At 42.2% G+C, this 18,944-nt stretch overlaps 1 protein-coding gene across 1 annotated transcript in view; it reads right to left on the bottom strand.

Annotated features, from left to right (window-relative positions):
* FNDC1 (fibronectin type III domain containing 1) overlaps positions 1–18,944 on the bottom strand; it is a 101,939-nt gene that overhangs the window by 66,240 nt on the left and 16,755 nt on the right. The window contains exons 2-4 of the mRNA XM_055268595.2: positions 7,602–7,796; positions 5,147–5,233; positions 4,647–4,715 (exon numbers count right to left, since the gene is read on the bottom strand). Coding sequence (XP_055124570.2) covers positions 4,647–4,715; positions 5,147–5,233; positions 7,602–7,796 — 351 coding nt within the window. The remainder of the gene's footprint in view (positions 1–4,646; positions 4,716–5,146; positions 5,234–7,601; positions 7,797–18,944) is intronic.

Below are 18,944 nucleotides of genomic sequence, written 5' to 3'. Positions count from 1 at the left end.
GTTTACAATGTCAAACTTTGGTTTTTCGTGTTTTCATAGTTTCATTGTTTCGGTGTCAAATAATTAGTTCAACAGTAGGTATCAACTTTCTGAGCCAGGCACTGGGAGGGATCCAAAGATGAATCCCACCCCAGATCTGCCCTCAGGTCTACCATGCTTTCCAAGAAACTGATGTAGATGAAGTCAGCCTTAAAGAGAAGGTGACAACAGCCCTTCCTTAGAGCCAGCAGGAGGGGAGCAAGCAGTGAGGGTTCAGGAGGGAGAAGAAGGGAGAGGAGCAATGTCAGCTGAAACCTTCATCCCCCCAGGGAAGCAGGAAGCAAGTCACCTACTAGAAGTGAAAGGAACCCAGGCCAGGAAATGGGCTGGAGCACAGTGGTGATATTTTGGACTAGCCACTGTGGCATAAAGAAAGGAAACTGTGTGAGGACAATCAGGAAGTGGCCAAGCAGCACTGAGGGCCTAGGTGAAGTGAGAAAACCAGCTCTGACAAGCCGTTGTTAACTCAGATCAGATCAGCTCTTTATCTGTCTCACAAAGCCCAGCCATCAGCATGGCAGACGGAGAAAGCTCGATAGCTGGGGGTCCTGGTGGAGCGACGGGCAGAGGCAGCGCTCCAGCAGTGAGGCTGCTGAAATGACGGGGGCAGACCTGCATGTGGAGTGTGGTTGGAATGATGGGACCTGGATAAAGTAAAGAAGAAACAGGACAGCGGCAGCTTCTGGACCCCGCAGCTGGGAAGGGTCTACAGGTCCAAAGTCTACTATGGTCTGAAATTAAGCTTCTGACGTGAGGGCGTTGAGGAAGTGAGATGATGGTGATCAGATGGGGATTCCAGGAGTCTAGATTTTGGAAGGGATCAACTCTATCTGTAACTTTAACTCCATGAGGGGAGGTGGCAGTTAGAGCCAGGAGGTAAGAATATCAAATGGGTCGTTGTCATGGATGCCTGGAATAGAGACCCACTATGCGCCAAATGCCTGAAGGTGCTGGATTTAGGGAGCAACCCAGAAGTCAGTGGGTGACCAAGATAAGGGAATGTCTGGTCCATAAGCGATTGTCACGCAGCATCGTCTGGAAATGGCCAAGGAGTAATCGTGGACTCTATGCTGAACTTGAGTCCAAGCTATTGTTTGTCCAAAAAAATGAGCAAGCATTGTGAACTAAAATATAATGTAAAGAAAAATGAGGCAGAAATTAGACTTTGATTTCAGTACTAGGCCTAGTTTAGACTCCAAAACTTGAGAAAAGCACAGAGGACTTGATTTTTAGAAAAACCTTAAAAATGATTACATAGATATGATCGTATTCAGAACTATACTTAACCAGGACCTAATACTGTTTCCCAGATGAAGAGTTTGACAAAAGCTGACTAACTAGCTGGGCTGAGGCCCTAGGCTGGCGGGCAGCAAAGTGGGGACGTGTCTGTGTCCCTGTCCTGACCCCCAGGGCCTGGCTCTGCACTGCCAGTTTACCCAGATCCTGTTACAGAAAAAAGCCAAAACAACTTGCAGAAAAGAAGTCTGCAGAAAAGCTCCGTAACAGTATTCCAATAAATGAACAGACTTGTGACATCTCTTCCCTGGGGACAGAACAAGAGGATACAGGTTTCCATCCCAGCAAGAGGGATTCTGCATTAAGTACAAAGAAAGCTTTCCGGCTGGGAGAAGTGAGATGAGCAACACGAGAGGAGCCAAAACTGCTGCCCTGGCGCTGCATTCTCGCTCTGTCCTGTCATTTCCTGAGTCCCGAGAGGTTTCATATTTGGACGACTGACCAGTCTGGGAATTGTTTAAGTCTTGCCCAACCTCCAGGACTCTCTGGCATGGTCCTCCTCCTCCTCCCCACATGGCTTCACCCTCACAGTCCCTTACAATCTCAACTTGGTGCCACCATCTTACCAGGGTCTCCTAGGCTCCCAAACCCTCACTCCCATCTGCTTATTCTATATTACAGTACTGCTTATTTTTAAAATAATTTATGATTGTGTTATGGGCTGCATTGTGCCCCCTCTGCCAAATTCATATGTTGAAGTCCTAACCCCAGTATCTCAGATGTGACCATATTCAGAAATAGGGTCTTCAAAGAGGTGAGTTAAAATGAGGCCATTAGGCTGGGGCCTCATCCAATTTGACTAGTGACCTTATAAAAAGGAAATGTTGACACACAGATACCAAGGATGCATGTTCACAAAGAAAAGGCCATTCGAGGACATAGCAAAAAGGTGACCACCTACAAGCCAAGGATAGAGTCCTCAGGAGAAATCAAACCTGCCAACATCAGGACTTTGGGCTTCTAGACCCAATAATCAAGAGAAATAAATTTGTGTTGTTTAAGCCACGCAGTCTGCCGCATTTTGTTATGGCAGCCCCAGCAAATTAATAGATTATCTGCATCATTTTGTGCATATTTGTTTGTTATCTTTCTTTCTCATTAGAATATAAGTTTCATTGAGGTGATCCCTTGTCTAGCTTGTATCTCTAACACCTAGACCTCCACTTGTAATAAATGAATTAAATAATTAAAGTCCTATTTTTAGGTAAAAACAATTGAGATAGCTGTAAGCCCTACAAAAGGACGCCTTCTGGAGTCAGAACTGCAGCCATCGTTTCTAGCAGCTTAAGAGAATGGATATTCCTCTGGTTTCTAATAAAACACAGGAAGGACGTGAGACCCTATCAGTCAAAGCACTAAAGTGAATCCCTTTGGGCCTTACACCAGGTGCCCATGCTAATGTCTGCATTTTTGAAGGCAAATTCCTCTTTGAATGAAGACAGGGAATTCTGAATACTTCTTTTGTTTGACAAGATTATAATATATTTAACAATTTCTCAGAATAATAGCAGATCGTATTTTCCAAGCCTTGTCAAAAGATATAGATACATGGTGATCACTTACTGATAATTTCACATAAATTATTATTTTTTATTAACAATGAAATGTAATTTGTGAAGTACTTTAACCTAGTCTGTGCATTCTGGATATTCCTAGGTTGTTTTTGTTTTTGTTTTTTTAAGTTCTGCTTTATATTATATGCTTCAAGTGGTTTGAGCCAGCAGTTTCTTCTGGTATCTTTTTTAATCACCATGTATGACAAATGAAATATCATGTATTATAGCAGAGTGGTTTGGCAACCAGGGCCTGCAAAGCCTCCTGCAGAGAGCAGTTAAATAATCTCACAATACATACAACCAATAATGAGCTGGAACACGGCTGTCTGATCCCTAGTCCCCAGGGTTTCTGCTTACTTACTCAGAAAGGTCATACACATATGTGCACACACACTATTAAAAAGGGCATAAGAAATTAACTACTTCTGAAAAAGCAAGAAAATCACTTGTTCTAAAGCTACTGTCATTCAAAAAACTTTATCAGGAAGGATGTAAAAATAAAACGCTTATTTAAAATACAAAATATAAGATTCAAATGCAAGGCACAAACATCCATCAGTAAAAGGTTCATACGTGTCTGTTTACATGTGTGTTCAGAGGTAAACATCCTCTGAAAATAAACACCTTTTCTTCTTTTGCACACTTGCTAGCTGTACTAACTTGTTGAACTGTCAGTATTTCCATGGTTTGATTCCCAGCCTCCTGCTCTTCTTTCTGCTAATCCTCAGCCACTCATGAGCTCTCTACTTCAACTTTTGCCCTATAGCATGACTCCTAAGTCCATGTCTCATTCTTACTTCCCTCTTCCAACTTCCATTCTCTCTTCTCAAATCAGCTACAAGACATTTCCGTTGCAACACCTCATAGTCATTCAAACAAGAACACTTAGTCTCTCCCCAAAAGCCGGTTTTCTTTTCTGATGTTTTGTTCTTCCACCCCCTTTTCATATAGCATGCACTGTGAAGACCGCCTACACCATCAAATCTGGTCTGAAAAGCAGATAAGTGTCATTGGTTTCATCATACTCACCTTCCTGTCAACAACAACGCCAGATTGATATATTTAAACACATGGCACGTGAAAATAAAACATAGCTCCTCACCACAGTGCTTTTGAGATATTACCCAACCACATTCTGAAATAACTGCATTCATTTTACATTATTTTTCACCATCAATTAAATATATTCAAGAAACACACAAGAAATGTCAACACTTTTCTCAGTAAGTAAAACAATATGACCAGACAACATCAACATCCAAATGAGAAAACAGACAGATACACAAATATGGAGCAGAGATGGAAGGTAGGCCATCTAACATATCACAAAATACCCCAAGGTCGTAAGAAAAAAGCAAGACTTGAAGCAACATGTTAGCCCATAAAAGCCACTATTTTAGGGGGACCCCATTCATTGATTCACTGGTAGAAGAGCTATAAATATCCTAATCTGGTCAGTACTGCCATCTCAACCACCATATTTGCCTATGAAGAGGGCAACAATATCCCCAGATGTAGACACAGACACTTCCCCACGCGAGAACATGAAAGAATGGTGAACAATAAGCAACACTGGTTACAGTCTAGTTCATCGGGTGCAGAACAGATTGACCAAGACTGTGTGGCGTGTGTGTTAGTTTAGCGATGGGAACTCAGTGAAGGTTTGTGAGCACATGTGTGTGACGGAAGCACAACTCTCTTGCGAGACGATGCTTCAGTGAAAACATGAATCTGACATGAAGGAGGAAGTAGTACCTGTGACGGTTTCATTAATTGGTCCTGGACCCTTAATGGGAAAACCATCAATCTCGATCCATTCACCTCCTAAATTAGGGAAATGCAACTTGATAGTTAGAAATGAGGACTGTTGGGTTTTCCACATTACAGTGCATCCATAATGTATAATTAAATGATCTTTTCAACAATCTTCAAAAGGATCTGCTCAGCCCATATTAGTGACTCGACACCTCAGCTTTACAGACAATACATATTTTAGGTCTTTTACACATGGTTTACTCTAGCAAGTATTCAAAATGTCTGGATGAAATGCTAATAACCTACATTAAAACTATTTTAAAAGAAAGGATAAGTCTCTTTGACTTTTCAATCTGTCAGCTTGCTATACAAGTCTAAAAAGTTCTTGTTCAAAAATTATTTAATAACTCTCAATTTATATTTACTGGAAGAAGCAAGAAGGGATGTCTCTCCCAATCTAAGTAACAACACTACAGCCTCTGATTCTAGATAGGACTTACCCGGCGGGCTTTCAGCTCTGTAAACAGGACGGCTCACTCCACTGTGGTTTTCTGCAGTAAGCAGCACAAAGTACACTACCCCCGGCTCTGAAACATACGGTTCATATCAAGCCACCGATTCAGATCTCCAAGAATGACACAGTTTCACTCACTAACCAAGAATAACCATCTTCAATATACCAGTTATAACCAAATACAAAAATCCAAATTCAGTGACAAGCATAATGATAGATGTCTCTTTTTTTTAAATTAAAATCACTAACATTCTTCTCATGCAACTGAAAAACACATGACCCAAAGAACATAAACTTTATTTCATACAAGGTACATGCCATGTGTTATAAACTTGGATTCATCAACACTCAACAAAAAGAGCTTTTGAAGATTTTAATGTGAAATTCATGTAGGAAACAGGAACTCCTTGTCCACTAAATACGTGTTTGAACATACACTGTCAGTCACTACTAGTAATCTTTCCCCATTAGAGGCTCCAAATGAAAATCTCCAGAAAATAATAAGAAATGTCAATGTAACTCATAAAATGTAGCACATGGGAAATCTTCACTGCAATACATAAAGCTTCATGAAATTTTCTCCTTTTCACAATAAAATATTCCCCTTACTATGTCTGCATGTTGTTTTTGACCATTCCAACAAAAAGCTAGAAAAATATATATATCCTGGAGTCTTGGAAATGCTGATCTTGACATAACTGGGCTTCACTTTTTGACTTTCATCTAGGGGTCAAGGCCCAACAGCAGAGGTCTCTTAGGCTGAGCTCCTAAAGTTGATGGGATGGGAAAGGAAATGAAGACCCGTGTTACGGGGGAGGGCACCGCGAACGTGTAGCTCTGCAAAGTAAAACCCTACTAAGTACTGGTTTCCTGAAAATGAATCACTCTCTTGTAACAGGTAAGTGGGGTGCCAATTCCTTGAAGAGATGAAAGTCTGTGGGTATTTCAGGGGAGGAGAGCTGGAGAGGCGAGGGTTAGTTCTGTCAAAGGTCATAATGACAATGACATTTCTCAAAGTAGGGAGCATTACTATAACAAAACTTCACACAGTCCTCAAGCCAGAGGCCCATGAACAGAGAAGCCTGGCTGATGCCCCCTGGGACGCCTGTTGTGATCAAGACTGGTGTGACTTCTGTCTCACTGTGGCAGGGCCTGGTGGCATTCAGGGTTTGGCATGACCCGCCAGGCTAATTGGGAAATGCCCGGGGGTCAAGCAGAATGCAAAATCATGCTTTGCCAGACACTTTCTCTCTTTACTCTGAGCTTGTTTGTATTTCAAAGAAACTTAATCCACATGTGTTTGATACCCATACAGTTAACTCATCAGAAAGTCGTCTGGGAGATACTATTTGTTTTTCAGTGAGCTCTACGACTCTCTTTTCACATGTTTTTCTTCTCTGCAGCCATCATAACAATGCAAAGTTTGAGCAAGCAGATATGATCCGCTCATGCCTTTGATCTGATAGAATCTCCATTTAACCTCACAGCTGGACTTGGGGAGCCAAGGTGATGTGGAAGAGATTAAGGGAAATGGATATTTAGCTGAAGCCATGAGGAAGGGAGTCTGTCTTCCTTCATCTCCCTTTTATACACTTTCTGCTCTGTTACCCAGAAGTGTGATGCCAAATGCAGGAGGTGGAGAAGGAGTAAGTGTGGTCAGCTGTGGTCAGGGAACTAAAGCTGAGGAGCCCATGATCCCCTAAAGGATCAAAGTGCTAAGGTGGCACAAGAGGAGACCTATTTCCTAAATGCTGACTTCTCTTCCTTCCTTATGATCCATCTTAATGTTGGGCCATGACATGGTGCAAGAATGAATGGGGCTTTAGGTTACTGGAATCAAAAATAGAAGACAGAGGATTCAGAGGCAGCTCGAAGCCTAAGCCCAAAACCAACTACATTTGCACTTATAAGACAAAATATATTGAGGCAAGATCTCAAATATTCCAAACCTCCAGAATCAAGTTAAAATCAAATTTAAATGGGGCAAAGTGTTACATCTTTAACCAGACGTGGCTAGGCATAATGTATTCCACATCTACAGGGACATACGACTTGCTCAGTCCCTGATTATAAAATGGCATATAAGTTCGAAGTCTCTAGATGAGCCCACTCAGTTGTCTAGCAGTCAAGTTTCTATGAAGCAAAAAAGGATCAGTCTACTTTCTGAAAGCACATTCAGAAGCTAAAAATCATCTGCTGCATCCTTTTGGAAACAGGAACACTTGAGTTCACATGCGCGGATGGGGAAGCCCAAGTGCCCCACGCCGGCTGTCGAACAGCAGCCTCTGACAAGCATCTCAGAACTCAGCTCTCCAATCCCAAAGAACCATAAAGGACCTTGAGCCCAGCCATGGGTTATCTCACAGTCATCCTAAGAATGCAACTGAGAATGTTGGTGCACAGTTAATTCTGACTGGGAACAAGATCAGAGTGTCACTTACCCACATCCTCAATAAGGAAGGAGTATGTCTCCGCATTCACCTTGATGTATTTAAGACTTTTCAGTGACTTCCCATAGGCAATGTTGTAATGCTCCACAGGTCTACTGGTAGCATCTTTGGGTGGGTCCCACATGACTTTCAGGCCCATTTTAGTGGACAGCAGTTTCACGTGCCTTGGCTTCAGTGGGTGGTCAACTATGTAAACAGCGCAACTATCAACTCATGGCAATAACAGATTGGGAAAATGAATTTTTTTAATCCTCTTTGATATTGTTAGGAAAACAGTAAATGATGTTTAATCAGTATGATCCGAAAGACTTTAAGGACAGTCATGTATTTGCACAGCATTACAGTATGACTACAAAACAAATATACCAAACCCACAGGCCTTCGTGTATTTTGGATAATTGTGGGTGGTAAATTTAAACCAAAAGGGAAATAAATCAATATAAACTCTAGCATTGTCTGGCTTGATTACACTGTCTTGCTAGTGACAGAATAACAAATTAGTAATTTGCCATACTCTCCAGTAGCATTTATATAGTAAATAAGTTATTAGTATGTTGTGTGATACAGTTGGACAATCTTTAAACATCTCTGAGAGAACAGCATAAAACTGTCCTGATTAAGAAAAATATCCATTGTATTCTAAGTGAGATAACAGAAGCATTCATTTCCACAAAGAAAACAAACCAAGATCATCAACAGCTTAAAGGGCAAGTAAAACTCTGGTTCTATCTGCATATGTCTAATTTAAATGTTTCCATATTGTGTTCCAGAAGAAAAACAAGTTAGTACCAAGTACAATCACTTTTTTATCTTGACTTACGAGGTTCCAAAGAAATTCACTTCATTTTCAAAATTACTAAAGTGAAACATAACATTTTGTCAAACAAAATCTCTCTACTCACTATGTAACTGATACTGTAATGCAACGTAATATAAATGTGTGTGAAATATTCAAGCAACAGTCAAACAAATCTAGGGCAAACCTGGAACTGAAACTGACTATTGAGTAAGGCATGCTGCAAGAAAGAAAAAAGTAACCTAAAAACAAAACCAACAACCTTTAAACAGTAACTTTAAGAAAAACGCATTTGGAGTCTCAGGGAAGAAGAAAAGAAAAGGAGCATGTTTAGTGACGACACATACGTGAGTTAGTACGTGATTTTAATATTGGATGAAAATTCTGAACAGAATAAGCATAGATAATTCTAACACACATCACTCCTCCCAAAATTGCCCATTGCCTCTGGAGTAAAATGATGAGCAAGGGAAAGAACTCCTTAGAGAAATTCAAGGGATGAAAGAAGAGTATGAATTTGAGGATTTTGAAGCGTTAGAGAAAGAATGTCTATTCTGGAGACAGAAGCATGATGTTAGGGTATGGACAAAAATCTACAAAGCATTCCCCCCCCCAACTCCAGAGATGAGGTTCCTGTAAACCTGTGAGGGAGCAATCACAGGTAAGTAGCCTCATGCTTTTTGGGAAATTTTGAGTTGGGAAGACTATGAAGACACCAATCATTTTCTAGGCATTTAAAATTAGCAATAGTGGTTACTCTTCTCTAATTTTCATTTACCTTTCCTTACCTACAAGCAACTTCAGCAGGAATCATTCCCAGGAATCCAACATTTCACACTGACCAAAAGGTGTGTAGAAGCAAAACAAGATATCCAAAAACTACAAATGGAAGCTCATGGTTGAGTGTTTCTCCCAAGGAAGGATATAAATGAATGAATATACATATCGCACTTTTCTTTACAGCAAATCTCCCTCAAGAAAAGTGAGATCTTGAATAGACATTCTAAAATGTGAGAACTGTAAAACCTAAATACTGTCACATTTTCTACCAGGCACTAGTGATTCAATCAGTACACAGCTACCTAGGCCAGAACATGATTTACTTTTATTACTGACACATGAAAAGAGCAATTTATAAATATGTTCATTGTTCTTCTCTGTGATACCTTGTATTTATCCTTGGACACAGCACAGAAATTATTCTGTGCTGAGTCACACAGCTACACCAGGGATGGAGCCAACTACAAACATGGCTTTTCCCAACTCCAAAGCCCAGCTCTGCCAGAAGCTCATCCTCCCTTGGAATTGTCCTCTTATTATCAATGATCAGTGACCATATCCACTGAAACATACTATCCTAAAACAAATTGTAAGACCTCCAGAGCTATTTACCACCCCACCACCCTCCACCCCACCTTCCCCCACCATCTTCCTCTCTTGGGAGCACTCTTCCTCCCTTTCCACCACAATCACTTCACCTTGTGCTGTGCGTCCTCATCGATCTCTCTCTTCTGGAAGGAATGGAATAAGTAAGTGATGTTCTCTCTCAGGACATTTGCATTCTTATGACAAAACTAAAGCAGAGGAGTGACTTTCTAATAGTGACGATTTAAGCCTTAGAGAGTTACCTGATGAAGGTTGTTTTTAACATAAAGGCCTTTTGGGGACCCTGAAACAAAACCCTACAGGCAATCTTACCGTCAATCTCCTTAGAAGATCAATTCTGAATTTAAGGTTCTCAAAATGCCTTAGGCCAAATATCGGGACCTCCTCCTCCCACCCACCACACCACACACAGACTGGGCCAGTTAAACAAAATGCTTGACCTGATGAGATATTTTCATTTCCTGGATTCCCATCGACTTTGATATTAAAATTGATGTCATTTTTGGTGCTTCATACCTAACTCGTCCATACCTAACTCAGAGAGAAATGGACAAAAAGACAAACAGGAGACCCAGATAAAAAGCAATCCCGCCCATCATTCCAGCCCTGCCTCTCACCCGCAGTGCCTCAGCTCTCAGTGAAGTCATCACACCAGCTAGAAGTATGACAGTTTGTTCTATTCCTGATCATTGTTTTGAAGGTCTCATGAGTGCAATCCTTCAACGTGAAATAAAGCTATAAGGAGCGTGAATGTGGCTTCGGGTTCTGTTGGTTGCATTCTGAGTTCTGTGTTGTGGAATCAGCACTCTGATAGCATAGAGATGAAATATGACAAAGTGAGTCCTTGTTTATTTTTAAGTATTCTTAGAAACTTGAAACAGACCATCTTCTCTGCTGGACAAATGAATCATAGAATCTTTGCAATCATTTACAATATTCTCATCTAATGAAGATGATACTGGATACATTCTTTAAAGCTATCTATCCATGCACTGGGTCTCTAAAGAAAAATGACAAACCTAAACATCAATTCAGCAGGAATCATATCGTCCGATAGAGGGAACATTGGGAGGAAACTTCACAGTCCATGCATGACAGGTAGGGCCATGACAAGATGTTTTTTCATACTCACAGGATGCAAAATGAGGAAATGAGCTTAAGTTGCAGCCTAAGGGAATTGGGTTAAATGAAAAGAGTTTCCTGTCTGTGTCCTTCCTCATTCAAGACTGTCTTTGAGTGGAGACAGATGGTAAGGTGCTCCAGACAGAAGAAGAAAGCCAGTAAGAGCCTGCTATGACTCCAAAGATTTCATAACACAGCAAAATCACTTCCACAGTTCATACCAGTAAACTTTATTCAGATTCAAGAATATTTTGCTGGGGACTGAGTAGCAAAATAATATTTTGGTGGCCATTCAGATACCCAGCAATTGCCAGGCTAGATACTTCTGTGCCATAGCTCCCATGGGGAATATGACCTCTATTGGTTTGCTGGAGAATGAAAAATAAGGGCACAATCAGCACCTAGATTTCTTACTTTGGTCTAGCACCAACGCCAGGACTTATCCAAAAAGGCCCAAAGAGGCCAGTTTGGTTCAAGGGTCAAAGTATGGATCCATGACTGCTCTTAGATAGATGGATTCCAAGATTCCAATGGCTCCTCAATGTCTGTCCTTGAAGAGTCTTCAGTTTGCACAGACAGGCCTCCAGAGATTCCCTGGGGTTGCTGACATGCTGAGTCCAGAACTAAGCCTGAGTCCAGTGGCAGGTCTCTGGGCCAACCTGACCAATATCTGCAGGGTCTGTTCATCATAGTAGATGGGGCACCATACCTCATCTTCTCACTCAGGGCTGCCCACATACTTGGTGCTCACTTAAATGGTTTATGGTTGAAGGAAAAGATGTAAGAACAACAAGATCAATCCAGGACACTCCAAGGACCATACCTACAAGTAATGAAGACCATGAAATGCCTACAAGGATCATGAACCTCCAGCAAGTGACATCTATGGAGAATATATGCTCCATCTAAAGGCACAATTCAGTTTAGGTTCCTGCTGACGAAAAGAAATTCAGACAAAGTGTCTAGCTCCACATTGTCAGATATTCTGGGATTTTTTTCTAAGAAGCTAAAACCTGGTTTTTGTGTGAAAACTCCCAATTGTATATTAATTGGTGATTAACTCCATTAAAAAAAAAACACTATGTAGAGACACACACACACATACACACATGAGCTGCCAGACTCAGTCCATTGGCGGCCAGTCAGTGACCTCTACCTTGACCCCAGAAGAAATCCTTTAGTTGTTGACCCGGACAACTTCCTCGTGTCCAATTTCGATTCAGAGACTCTGTGAATCTGGGTCCGTGAGGAAAGTCTATGAATCAAGATGAAAGCTAAAGTCTGGAAAGGAAGTAGAGCAATCCCAGCCCCTGAAGGCATCAGGTACAGATCTGTCCAAGGAATCACATCACACCCCCAGACCTCCCCTCCCTCCCTCCCTCAAGAGACCGAAAAAGCTGTCCTGGGCTCCAAGAAGTAGGGAGATGCATCCCAGGAAGCCTTCAGGGAGAGGAGTGTGGGATGCTACACAGGCTTCAACTACCAGGAAAACTGTTGACTTCTGCATGTCTATTTCTGGCCTAACCATTCCAGACCAATATTCCCCTACTGTCTGTATGGTCCAATATGAGTTTCAAACTGAACACTTTCAGAATGAAATTCAATATCCAATTATCCAAAATCTTGGTTCAGACAACACCACCTGTCCAAGCACCTGAATTAGATGTTCAGCGTCATCCTTCAGTGTCCAGGCATATCCATGGTGGACAAAAATAAATATGCTTCCTCTCAAGGGAACTCTGTCAAGCACTGTTTCTCAGAATAAAGAGAAGGAAGGTTCAGAATCAGTGAATAAAGTGAATCAATGGTAAAAATAATGCCATAATGACACAAATTGTAGAGAATATGCTGAGAAAACTGTGATTTGAAATAGTAACTGAATCTTTCTGGATTGAAAGTGTTGCTTTTGGTCTTGATTTTGTTTCAATTTTTTAATGACATATAGTTACTTCATTAAGTTCTCAAGGTAGGTAAAAGGAAAAAAGATGAATGGATGGTAGATTTTAGAGGTGGGGGCAGGGGTGGTTATAAGAGCATGACATGGCTGGGTGTGGTGGCTCACGTAGGTAATCCCAGCACTTTGGGAGGCTGCAGCAGGTGGATCACCTGAGCCCAGGAGTTTGAGACCAGTCTGAGCAACATGGTGAAACCTCATTTCTATATATTAAAAAAAATACAAAAAAATTAGCTGGACATGGCTGTCGTGCACCTGTAGTCCCAGCTACATGGGAGGCTGAGGTGGGAGCATTGCTTGAGCCTGGGAGGGCAGGATGCAGTGAGCTATGGTTTATCATTGTACCACCGCACCCTAGCCTGGGCGACAGAGTGAGACCCTGTCACACACAAAAAAAGCACGACTAATCCAGGGAGAAACAAAGAATAAAACCATCTTCTATCAGGCATAATTCCCTTGAATATGCTCCATTTTAACTTTGAAACGCACGGATTTTAGCCAAATGCGCTACAGCACTGAAAGTGTTGGCTCAGAGTCAGCATTCAATAAATACTGGTGAATAAATGAATACTTTAAGTTTGATTTACAGTCAGTCAACCATTTAGAAACAAAACAGCAACTGATAAGCATGCTTACATTTTTTAATTCTGTGATTGCACTGAAACAGAGCTTACCACTCACATAATCGTTGTAGATAATGAAGTTAAAATACACAGCTGAGGTTAAAAAAAATCTACTAATAAAATGTTGAATAGGTAAAACCAAATATTTTCTGAGATAATGAGTGATGGAACAGTTGCAAGAAAAACAAACGCTATTTCTTCTTTGATTTTTCTACCAAGTATTCCCTGGAGAAAATTATTCAAGTAACTAAAAATCCATTTGATTTGATTTGATTTGAAAGTCAAGTCTTCAAATAATAGATTTGAGTTATCTTTGGATCTCAAAACTCCTGGTCCCACTGTACTTAGACAATTCATAGATTCCTAGGACCCATCTCTTATAGTGATATGGTTTGGCTCTGTGTCCCCACCCAAATCTTATGTTGAATTGTGATCCTGAGTGTTGGAGGTAGGGGGTGATGAGATCATGGAGTGGTTTCTAATGGTTTAGCACCATCCCCCTAGTGCTGTCCCATGATGGAGTCTCACAAGATATGGTTATTTGAAAGTGTGTGGCACCTCCCCTTTCGCTCTCTTGCTCTACCATCGTAGACGTGCTTGCTTCCCCTTCGCTTTCCACCAAACTTGTAAGTTTCCTGAGGCCTCCTAGCCTTGCTTCCTGTACAGCCTGAAGAACCGTGAGTCAATTAAATCTCTTTTCTTCATAAGTTACCCAGTCTCAGGTAGTGCTTTACAGCAGCGTGAGAACGAACTGATACAAATACCAAATGAAATACATTTGGCCAAGCAATAAAAGGGCCTATATATTTCTAGTGTGCTGACCAATAACAAATTACATTTCAGTTCCATTTCCCCAGGCTAAATGTATGAAGCACCTGTTCCTGAACTTGAAGCATGGGGCACAAAAGTGCTCATGATGAACATTTGAGTTCAAAACAAAATTGAACAAACAGATAAAAGAGTCAGAAAGCAGAATATCAAGTTTATTGCTGACAAAGCTGAACTGGAGAATGTGGGCTCTAACGTGTGGTCACCATTGTGCTTCCTACTTCCTCGTCTCCCTGCTCCAGCTCTGGACCATTGGAGGACCCAGAAGGAGCCTGCAGGGCAGACTACTTAGCATGCAGCTTCCCAGCTGTGGACAGAGAGCAACCGGCCTAGACCTCACCCCATGAACTCCCACAGGGACGTGGGAGTGGAACCAAATGGAACTTTCCCGTAGGAAGGCAGACCTGAGAGGAGACACTCATGCCTGTGGCTTCTTTTTTTTTTTTATACTTTAAGTTTTAGGGTACATGTGCACAATGTGCAGGTTTGTTACATATGTATACATGTGCCATGTTTGTGTGCTGCACCCATTAACTCGTCATTTAGCATTAGGTATATCTCCTAATGCTATCCCTCCTCCCTCCCCCCACCCCACAACAGTCCCCGGTGTGTGATGTTCCCCTTCCTGTGTCCATGTGTTCTCATATGCCTGTGGCTTCTAATCCATTCATGCCACCAGGTAAAGAAAGAAGGCCGACTAGTCTGTACTCCTCCCAATCGCCCTCGGCTGCAGCATGGAGTAGGGGACAGGGGACAGGCCAGAAATGTCCTCTGTTGTGCTCTTTGTCACCACAGCTCCTCTCCTTGGAAGCTCCCTGAACATCCCCAGCTGGTTGTCCCTGACCCCACTGGGTGCAACGGTCAACCTGTGGTCAAGCTGTGGCTGCCCCTCAGGGTGAGGATGAGGACGACCTTGCCTCACCCTCAGGAGATGCCCTGGATTCATCAGTGACCTGCCGTGTATCTTCCTGGGATTAAAGATGGGAATACCGCCCCTATCAGGACCACAGAAGGCTTTGACATGGGTAAAACTCATTCTTTAGCCAACTCCAAAGTCAAGCTGACCTCCAGGCTGAAAATTTACTGCTGTCCTGACCTATTCCAATGCCAAATTTTGCCCAGTTTATGCTGTCCAAAAGAGCCCAGCACAGTCCCAGGAATGAGATGACATAACAGCATGACAATCTGTTCAATCTGTTCATAACACAATACAAGCAATATAAAAACACCCGGATTTTCACAGAAATCCCTCCCATCACAAAATTCCCAGGGGAAATTTAACGTCCAAAATTAGTGCTTTCTTTGTCTTATAGCTCAAAACCAAAAGAAATTAAAGTCCAAATAGCTTTCCTCCTTTACTTCTTATACTATTCGGCCTCAGCCAGGGAAGAGTCTTTCCAATACCCAGGAGGAGTGAGAGTTCCCTCAGCAACTGTGGCCGCTGCCATCATTCACTGAAATGGGTGCCATTTCTTCAGGGTTCCCTGAAGTAAGCATAAATGAATCCAAAGCATCCTGCTTGCCTAAATTCTTAGAGTCCTCCACAAAATCTCCATAAGGAAGCTAATCCACACTGTACTGTGGAAAGAATACACATCATTTCTGTCTATCCAGTAAAGCTCCCCTGATTCTTCTGGTAATGGACGTGCGACCCCAGACTGCCCAGGGAACTTCCCAGGAATTGTTCTAACTGGAGCTGGACTGGAGATATGGCCAGTATTTTCTACTCATGAGGCTGTGGAAGAAGAATCCTGGCATTGCTAGTGACCAGCTCTTGCTGTCACATTGAGAAGAGACCAGAGGTGAGGAGAGAGTTCCAATGATACTTACAGCCCTAGTTCTAGGCATTCCAAAGGCCAGCTGGCCCCCTGCCCATCCCATGGTATAGCTCCAAGAACCAATGAATTCTGGAATTTAAATGAGCTCAAGTTGGGTTTTTGCCATCCGTAGTCAGACCCTGATGGGCTAGGACATTATTAATCAAGATCTTCTATGAAAATAAAAATTGGCCAGGTGCAGCAGCTCATGCCTATAATCCCAATACTTGGGGAGGCTGAGGTGGGCAGATCATCTGAGGTCAGGAGTTCATGACCAGCTTGGCCAACATGGTAAAACCCTGTCTCTACTAAAAATACAAAAATTAGCCAGGCAGGCATGGTGGGGGCACCTGTAATCCTAGCTATTCAGGAGACTGAGGCAGGAGAATAGCTTGAACCTGGGAGGCGGAGGTTGCAGTGAGCCAAGATTTCGCCACTGCACTCCAGCCTGGATGACAGAGTGAGACTCCATCTTAAAAAAAAAAGAAAAAAGTAAAAATTAACATTTTTGAAACTACCTCTACAGCCAGTGTATTTGGACGCACTCAAAGAAACTGAGGCAGATACCACCTGGTACGACTGCCATTCCTAGTGGAGCATTCATGGCAGCCCACCCAGCCTGCAGCAAATGCCAAGGAGCCAGTGAGGACAGCCTAAGTTACAAAGAAACTCCCAAAGGAATGTTAAGGGCTTTGGAAATACACTGGTCCAATAAAACCCCAAAAATGCTGGTTATTTCTTAAGTATACCAAAGATTGCTCTTTAATGCAACAAACCCTTCATGCTTATGTAAGTCTCCCTACTTCATCTTTGTTTGAAGTTCAAGTTTTACTTTCCATTGGAAACTGCCAAATAATTCTCAGACTCTGAAATGAAGAAAACACAGATCTGAGTGTAACCACACGTCTTGGACCAAAAAGTCAACAGATAATCAGCCAGAAAAGGTTAGGATGTACTACAATAGCAGTATAGCTTGGTGGTAGGAATCAATGTGATATACGACATAGAGACTAGGATTCAGAGGAAAGGTGGAAAAATTCAGCTATCATTCATACAATACCAGACAGCACAGAAATATTCAGAAATTCAGAAACATCAGATGGTTGACAACACATGGGCAAAATACTAGAACGAGTCAAATGACTGACCAAATTTTAAATATTTTTTCAAATGGATGTTGGAATTATATTTGGCAAATATTTATGACCCAGACCCCACCCAGAAAAAAAAAAAACCCTGGAAGTCCAGGTTGTTTTGTGGTTCTGTGATGTAAAACTAATACTAGTAAAATTTGCAGATGGTGGACTGAATTTTCCCCGAGGAGGCTGCTGTTGGGTAGACACAGTCTGGGTATGAAAATAACCACCTGTGTCCCCTTCTGACATTTCTCAATATGCAATGGGGTTCAATAAAAGTGTTTTCCACAGTTGGCATTGGGTTCTTTAAGGATAACTGTACAAAAAATAAAATCAAACCCTAGCTCTTTGGAGTCTGAACTTATTATAAAACACACTAGGGAATGGAAAGAGCTTTACAAACAAAACTCTGACACCACCCGGTGCTTTGTCAGGTCAGAGAGGAACATCAAGGCAAGCAGGTGTCCCAGGTCCCACGGGAGATGGAGGACAGCAATGGAAGCAGATCATGTCCTACAGACTTTATCCCTGGTTCACATTCCTCACTGCCCAATCCATTTCCCCATGAAACTCTAACTTACTGGATTCTACTCCAGGCCCCAAAGCGCCCTGTTATGTTCACCTGGGGAGGGTGGACACTGATGGAGTGAGGAGCTCTGCCCTAGGCTGCAGGTCCCCATTGCTGGCCGCAGCCAATGCTCACTCCTGAGAAGAAGAGCCAGCTGCACCCCTGGGCTCACCTCTCCAGCTACCCCAGCCCCACCTAAATTCCCTGTGGTTGTCACCAGCTGTTCTTCCAGCATTTTGATAATAACACATCATTTTATTCAGACGAAAAGGCCAAATTTTCATGCATGCATACCAATGTACTTATAAGGGTACACTGGATAGTCACTGAATACAGTTGTGAATCACATTTTTTCTTCACCATCTCAAAGAAGCCGAATGGTGAAGCCATCCAAATCTCCAAAGGGGAACCACTGGCCAATCTTTAAATAGCATTTGTCAGATCCATTTCTATCCCCTCCAGACTGTCAGCACCACCACCACCTCCACCCATTTCTGTGCCAGCGCTTTCCACCTCTGGTGAGTTTCAAGTGGCTGCATGTCAGGGTGATCCTCACACCTGGGCTTCAGTAGACTGCATCCTGTGCAGGGCTCTGGCTTGGGGTTGCATGTCAGCTTGTCATGCAGGCGACTGCCAGTCATGCTGCCACACATGAAAAGGTCCCATGGAAAGAGCTTCCATGGTGCCTGGGCGGCTCATTTTTGCCTCTAGGGACCTCAGGAATTGGCTCCCAACCTCCAGACAAGTTCTCCTGCACCATTGCACAATGTGGGCAAACTAAGCCTTTCATTCAGAAGCACTCTCATTGTCTCAAGGGTCAATGGCTCCTTATGGACAAAGTTTGCCTAGAATGTCTTAGATTCTAGGTTGTTTCTATATTTGCATTTCAGGAGAAATTGGAGCAAAGAGAAAGAATATTCATTAATATAGTTCATCTTTCATTATTCCCTTTCATTATCTTCCTACTTTACTCCCTCCTTCCCCACCACCCACCAACTTGGAAAAGATCTACAAAGCAGAAAAATACAAAAATGGAACAGTAAAATGAAACATGATGAAATTCTGTTTCAAAATAAACTGCAAGCAGCAAAACTAAAATCAAAC

The sequence above is a fragment of the Symphalangus syndactylus genome, chromosome 2 (genome assembly GCF_028878055.3).
Source record: "Symphalangus syndactylus isolate Jambi chromosome 2, NHGRI_mSymSyn1-v2.1_pri, whole genome shotgun sequence".
Taxonomy (NCBI): domain Eukaryota; kingdom Metazoa; phylum Chordata; class Mammalia; order Primates; family Hylobatidae; genus Symphalangus; species Symphalangus syndactylus.
The sequence above is the reverse complement of the archived record's forward strand: the minus strand, read 5'-3'. Positions and strand labels throughout refer to the sequence as shown.